Genomic DNA, 7,283 nt, shown 5'->3' with positions numbered 1-7,283 from the left:
CAACCATCCGTCGATGAAGCGAAAGATAATCAAATGTAACTCGCTTATAAAGCTCGCACCCCTTTAGCAACGTGCAGACGGCCTTGTGCCTCAGGACCAAGACCGAGTAGAATGCATGGATACAAGATTCTATTCATCAGCTTGCTAGCCGGCAGGCACAGCACGGTCAGCTCGTTAGCTCCGCTCGAAGCAAAGCGGAAACCTTAGCAGTTTCAGTTTGCCCCGATAACCTGCAGGACTGTCTCGGAAGACGGAATTAGATTACTGACTTCAGCAGTGCTGTTGTTGTTGTTGTTGTTATTGAACGCGTGCGGCAGAAGGCAAGACGATATGGCTTTTGCGAATCACTTCGAGCTATGGAAAGTTGTAAGCAACAGCTTTACACAATTTTCTGCTCCGGAAAGCAACAGGAACTGCCGCTCGGAACCAATCAGGCCTGCCGTGTGTATGTGTGTGTGTTTGTGTTGGAGATAAAGCGTGGCTTGTTGATTGCGTTGAGGTGAAACCCTAACCGTGCCAACCGTACAAGGGGGGTTACTCATTACGTTCGGGAAGCACCAGACCGGAAATAGAATTCCAGCCCGTGATTGCTGTGGAACAGAGGGGGTTGCAATGCTTTAAACTATGAAAAATGAAGGATTGAAACATAGTTGAGGCTTCGACCGAAAGCAGAAAAGCTTACATTTTGTTGAGGAGCGGTTTGTAAAATTTAATTAAACTGGAAGCTGACAGCTTTCTTGAACATCTTCCCTTTTCAATTAGAGAAAACATTTTTGTAGCTTTCATATTATAAAGCATCTGTTCCGGATATGAAGTAGTATATCCGTCTTCACTCTTGTAGTGTACGGTGAACGATGAAAACTAAGAAAGACAAAACTCACTCCTCTGTTCAACAGCTTGTTTGATGTTCTTGTGCTCGGCAAAGCGTTGCCATAAATCACAAAACTTACAAAAAAAAAGCTTCACCTTTACCCAACAGGTCTTTTTAAATAAAAAAAAGTGTAAACAGAAAAAATCCAAGCTTCTGCTGTCGAGCCGAAGCATGCACGCTGTTTGTCGCAGATTACAGCATGCCTTGCCGGGTCTGCAACCGCTTGCCATGGATACGGAGCGAAATCATAGCTTGCAGACTCCCGTGTTGTCCTTCTGCTTTGGTGAAGTGTAAACTAAACTTCACCGTTTGAACTTTCCTGCGTTCGGGGTGACAATCCCGACCACGGGCCGTCGACTGGCCGGATACACCGGACTGTGTAAAGTATAACGGGGTTTACAAATACGAGAGCGCATCATGAATAATTTATACAGCACAAGTGCTCTGTGCACGCGTGTACAACGGAGGCATGTTTTGGCGTGTTACTCTTGCGTTGCATCGGACGCACCAGTGTGGGTTACTTTTTTGCGTATCGAGAATGTTATTCAATTTGCTTTTGCATTGAAATTGCTAGTTGAAACAATACCCTTGAGACAGGGGAGTGATTTTCGATTGCAAATAAGCAAGCAGTGTATTGAATGAAAATGGGTTTAAGATACGAATTATCATGACAAATTCCATCCTATTATCAGCTAGTTGAGAAGATTCATAATTTTGTTAAACAGTTTCGGATCGTTTAGATAGCATTTTATTTGAACATTTATCACTCACTTGAACTTTGAATACACAGATATTGTAAAAAGTGTCTATCACGCGGGTGAAAACATTGTGTTTGGTGGTTGACAATGTTGCCTTTACCACCTACCTACCACCTACCAACTACCAGAAGGTGCAATAAATACTGCAGAAGTGCTCACACTGTGATACAAAACCAAATACATCTAATCTTTAATTGTTTCCGTCCGAAGTCAGCTTGGCAATAATTCTTTCTTTCAGCTGAAACATTACGGTCATCAACGAGTAGCTACTGTTTAGCAGGTCGGCGAAGCGCGCCATCGAGATCGTCCCAGCGGCACTGATGCTGAACGATAGCGGCTTCTGCGATCGGATGATGATGATCAGAAAGCTTGCCCGCATCTGCCGGTAGGCTGAAGCGAACCGGGTCGAAAAACGCAGCTTGTCGTACCATTCCAGCTCGCACATGACTGTACCAATACGCGCGTGCTGCAAGCAAAGTGAGCAGATCGATGAGTGTTGCGTAGAGTGGGGATTTTTTTAAAACTGTTAGGGAAAAGTTTCACTTACAAGATCGTTAATTTGAGACAAGATACGACAGAACAGAAACGATTCCGCCACAAGAAAAACGATGAACGCAATGTACACCACGGTAAGCGGTGTGACGCCTTTGTACATTAGGATGAAGCAGTAGTACCCGATCAGCGTAAACGAACCGTAGTACTGGATGAATGAGAAGGGTTTGAGAATCGAACCAAAATCAACCAAATTCCTGAAAAGAAGGTGCAATTATGAAGCAGCAACTCTTACAGCGACACACTCCATGCAACTCACTCCAGCAGCTCCACGTGGCGCTGAACGTTCAGCTTGATAAGTGCCTGCAGCTCGCGCCAAAACTCTTCCTCCCGCTCCCCGGCGGACGCAGTGTTCAGCTCTGGGCGATACTTATGAAAACATTCGTCAATACGCTCAAACGACTCCACCAGCAATGACATCTCCCCGCGAAACACGTTCAGCAGCACGTAGATGAAGGCAAAGATCAGCACGTACAACGATCCCCAGAGGCAGGTCGCCCAACCGTACAGTAGTTGGATGAGGAATCCACCCACAGCGTGGCCCTGGTAAAGGAGCATAAACTCCGGCTGAAGCATCAGATTCGTGCCGGAAAAAATAGATGCCTCCAACACTAGGGTAAGGCAGACCGCGAACAGGTAGCGATTGTTCTGCACCTTTACATGCTGCCGAGCCGCACGCACCAGCGGTTCATCTTCACGAAAGCTGCGATCGTTAAGGAACTGCTCCAGGCGTGTCAGCAGGCCACGATCGAACAATAGTCTACGCACAAATGCACCAGCCATGATCCAGATAGTGCCCACGACATTGAACAGTGCGAAGCTGTACTCGCTGTGCGACATGTACCAGTAGGCTTTGTAGCAGTAGGAGCTGAGCACAAAGACGGGCGCCATCAGATGAAAGCACCAGCGCATAAATTGGCCCACTCCTCTTGGTGCATCATTGCGAATGGCGAACAGAAAAGTGAGATGATGCAGAAGCACAAATTGATCCAGATCGTTGGCTAACTTACGCTCCAGGGCGAGCAACTTTCGGCGAATGCGAGTCACAAGATCGATCATGATGACTTCGTTTTCACCACTGCTTCCTGTGCCAGTTTGTAATACACTACGGTAATAAGGTTTAGCGATATCTTGCGTAGCCGGTTTGCCAGCAGATTGACCGCATGTAATTATAAAAAAAAAAAACTTTGGTCTGGTACTTGCCATGGGTTTCTGCTATTCTGCAGCCTTGAAATAGCAATATTCGTAGGTGCTGCCGTAAAGACGATCGATAGTTTAGAACTTCTGATTAATGTCACACAGTACGGTTCGTAGCAAGTGTTGCAAAATTGCTAGCTTGTACATATTGTTGTTGAATAAATCAAGATGTTTGTTAGCATAGCTACAAGCTGGTAGTGAAAACAACCATACAAAGTTATTTGTTGAGCCTTCAGGGCCGTATGACGTATAATGAGAAAGAATCGATATTTTGCAAACCTTTACAAATTTTAACGTTTACTTTGACTGTGCAACGTTTTCGCTTTCTTGGATATCTCTGCTATAGACAGCTAATACATTTACCCTTGCAAGTCTTTACTTTAAAGGAGTTTCTGACAACCGAATGAAAGTATGTTAACGATAACCTGGTCACAATTGAATAAATACGCACAAAGAAATAATATTTTCACAAAAAAATGATAATTAAAAACATACCAACATACGATTATATCCAAGAAACACAATTCCTCTTGCATGACACTTCATTGTAGAGGAATAGTTCGTTTTGTCTTTGGGCTTTTAAATACTAAAAATCCATTACTGAGCCACAAACCATACCATGCGAGGAACAAGCACATTACCGTCTCAGTCAAGTACCATTAGTGGACCTGCATGGGGGCTTTTTGCCTTTTAATGATTGCGCGAAACGAGCCAGCGTTTCATTCACCGCATCGATCCCCTTTTTCTGTGGCTGCGAGTTTTATGTACCTTTGGCAGCTCGTTCAACCGGGCACGTGAATGAAGGGCGTGAGTGAAGAACTTAAAAGCGTCCACAAGTGCTTTCATACAATTCGCGGTGGTTGCTTCGGCAGGAGCATTATTTTTAAGCACCGAGCATAATGGATAGGAAAGCAAGCTGCAGCTTAACTGCCGGTACAGGCTACTTCGAGGTGGAATGGATACCGTTTCGTGTACAATAAAAATAGTATCGAGCAATTTCGACTAAACTACGAACCAGTGAAACAATTATTCGAAAGACTATATGAATCCCATCGCTCAGTGGTAGCCTTTAACAGACGATACTTTGAAATCCCTTTTTATGGCTATCGTTCAGACCAGCAAGGTTTAGCGTGATCCTCAATCGACGCTAAAGTTTGGAACAAAAAGGAAAAGCTCCCATGACACACTAAATGTGCAGCTCGTGTCTACTCGTGAGCCACCCAACCCAACCAGTCTTGCGTATGGATAATGAGCAAAGCCTGGATTAGAGATGAGCTGTACAGAACGATGCTTCAATTACACCCAGTTACTTCGGTCAGCAAAACGAACAACCGGCGGGCTAACTTCACTCTGGTGAACGAATCATTGCGATCGATGATTGTCTGAGGGTTGAAACTGCACAGCAATAGAAGAACCTTGTACGGTTGGCAATCGTGTTGTTCGAGTTTTTTACGACATGCACAACAGTCGGAGCAAAATGCATGTACGGTTTTGGTTAAGGATCGAAAGGCACTTGAACATACCAGCAGCTCAGCAGCTGATCAGAGACCATTTGGATTTGCGTTCAGATTTACGTTAGTGAAGCAAAAAAGTAAGATTTAAGTAAGAAGTTGCCAAAACCCAGCCTAGAGTCCTGTTCTCTCTGCTTGGCTTAAGCTGATTCCTTCGTTGATTAAACGATTTTGCACGGTAATTCCGTTGTGGAAGAAAATGAGTAGCCCTCTATTATCGACATTGGTTTCCTAAAGTTTGAATATAATTTAAATACTGAAATTATGTTGAAGCATATACCAACTATTACACAATAATGGTAAATCTATGTTTCATAAAATTCAACGGTAAATGTTTCCTTAGAAGTGCGATAGCAGGGGTTTTTAGTAAAAAAATAACAGCTTCTGATTCTGAACACATCAACAGACTTCCCGCACTTACTGCATCTTTGATGCAATCAAACTTTGCCTTCAAATTGTTGCCAAATCCATTTAACACTTGACCGTAAATGCTTTCCCGGGTCCTTCTGCATCGTTGCCGACCGAAAGCACATCATAATTGCATTCCAATTAAAACTCGCCCAAGAAGCTCCATCGCCATGGGAGGCAAATGTGGCGAGAAAAAGCAAATGAGAGAGAAAGAGAGAGAGAGAAAGAGAGAAAGAGAGAAATCGAGGGAGGAACATATAGAGTGCTAGTGCACAAGCCACTCAAGCCAGAACACCATCCAAATGGCACTTGCATCCTGAGTGGAAACAGGTAAGCGGTAGTAAAGGCGAACCTTGCGGGGTGCATAAAAGTTTTACGAATTTCTCACCTGAACTATCAAACCGAGCAGCCGTGTAATTCTATTTGACTTTTTGGCTGTCCGCAAGCGTTCGTTGGTGCGGTGGTCGTGGCAGCAAGCGTTCGTTCGCTTGCAAGTATTTACTTTTTTTTACTCGTTAGTTGCTCTCACCCGCGTGTTGTACGTCGGTTTGCCAGCTTCTACACGGAGCTGTTGGAAAGGCAAATTGAGCCACTTTTGATGTAGGCTACGGTTGTACGCACGCTCGAGTGTCTGGTGGAAGTGTAACAAATTCAACTAACACAAATCATTACAGCATACAAACACTCAGACGTACGAAGGTCTGGTTTGTAAGCTTTAGAAAGTTGGGCTTGATGGAAGTGAGTTTTTACTATTTTTACTATACCAGCAACCTCTACTTTTAGACCGGAACGTCATAAGAACATTTAGCGTAAACCTTCAACTCTACGTCAAATGGCCGCCATTGTTTCGCTAGCACATCGATCGATAACTGCCCTCAGTGACACACATCCTACCAAATGTTGCCCAGCGTCTCTCAGCACTGCCATGATGTAAGCAAATTAATTGCACTTTCCCGTGCCACTCGAGATTGTAGCACCGTCAGCGGTTGCCTTAGCTCGTTAGCATGTAAAGTGCGACGGTTCTGTATTTCATTTGCAAGTGAATAGGTGTAAGCTCGCAGGGGATTTGAAATGAGATAAAGTAGACTATCTGTATCCTATTTTGCTTAAGAAAATGTTCAACGCTCAGCGTTAAAGTTAAAATAACGCATGATAAGCCCATTAGTGCTGACAGTATCTCGTGTAAAAACTGTCCCATCACTATGAAAACTGTCTAATTGGTCACGTTCCATTGTGGTTGGAAATGGATTAATGAAGAATTGGGCAGAAGATGGAAACGGGCCAACATCGACGAAACGGAGCGAAACAATAAACGTAGCTAGTACGCGAAGGCAATCGTGACCAGTCATGCTATCATGCCCCTGCCTGAAGGAGTGCGGAAATATGATTGGTCATTTTAACGTCGGTGCGGTAGCATCGCCATGAGCATCGTCATTAGTCATCCGGGCGATGGTAACATCTTCATTTGACAGCTCACTGGAAAGTTCACTTCATCAACAGCACCTGGCGCGCCTTCGTCTGTCTCACACGACCCTTCTGCCTGGGTGTTCTGCCAGAAATGAGTGATGTCATTCGTCATGTTTTACACAGCACAAGCTGCCGCGCGTATCATTTAGTTAAGGACAGTTCACTCAAGAAGCAAAGTGGAAGACAAGGATAGAAAGATGCCAACTACACTGAGTTTGCTACATATTTTGCATCTCAAAACGGCGCTGCGTGTTTGTCAACCTTTTCAAGAAATTCGAATAACATTATGGATAGATAAGAAACCTTCAGATCGTTTTCTAAAGGAATGTTTGTAGTGATCCATTTAAAAACATCATTACACCTACGATGTGGAAATTCCTCGAATCATTTTCACGATGTGCATCTACTTCTACCCTTAGCGTGCTATGAGCTTCCGTCGAAAGTGTTTCTCAATAGGTCGCATCATACAATAGGTATTGCAAGGCATACATGAAGCAAACGGATTACATGTTCCCGGAG

At 44.1% G+C, this 7,283-nt stretch overlaps 1 protein-coding gene across 1 annotated transcript; it reads right to left on the bottom strand.

Annotated features, from left to right (window-relative positions):
- Nucleotides 1-1,650: 1,650 nt before the first annotated feature.
- Nucleotides 1,651-3,240, bottom strand: LOC120901233. Its single transcript, XM_040308936.1, has 3 exons — nt 2,441-3,240; nt 2,177-2,378; nt 1,651-2,095 (listed from the first exon to the last, which is right to left on the bottom strand). The coding sequence occupies exons 1-3, from the start codon at nt 3,238-3,240 to the stop codon at nt 1,820-1,822; spliced, it is 1,278 nt and encodes a 425-aa protein (XP_040164870.1). The 3' UTR covers nt 1,651-1,819.
- Between the last annotated feature and the right edge of the window lie 4,043 nt (nt 3,241-7,283).

This window comes from Anopheles arabiensis, chromosome 3 (genome assembly GCF_016920715.1).
Source record: "Anopheles arabiensis isolate DONGOLA chromosome 3, AaraD3, whole genome shotgun sequence".
Classification (NCBI taxonomy): Eukaryota; Metazoa; Arthropoda; class Insecta; order Diptera; family Culicidae; genus Anopheles; species Anopheles arabiensis.
The sequence above is the reverse complement of the archived record's forward strand: the minus strand, read 5'-3'. Positions and strand labels throughout refer to the sequence as shown.

Coding starts and splice junctions, on each gene's coding strand:
- LOC120901233 (XM_040308936.1), bottom strand. CDS start 3,240: ATGATCGATCTTGTGACTCGCATTCGCCGAAAGTTGCTCGCCCTGGAG. Junction 2,379..2,440: donor CGCCACGTGGAGCTGCTGGA/GTGAGTTGCATG, acceptor CCTTCTTTTCAG/GAATTTGGTTGATTTTGGTT. Junction 2,096..2,176: donor TGTCTCAAATTAACGATCTT/GTAAGTGAAACT, acceptor CTTTGCTTGCAG/CACGCGCGTATTGGTACAGT.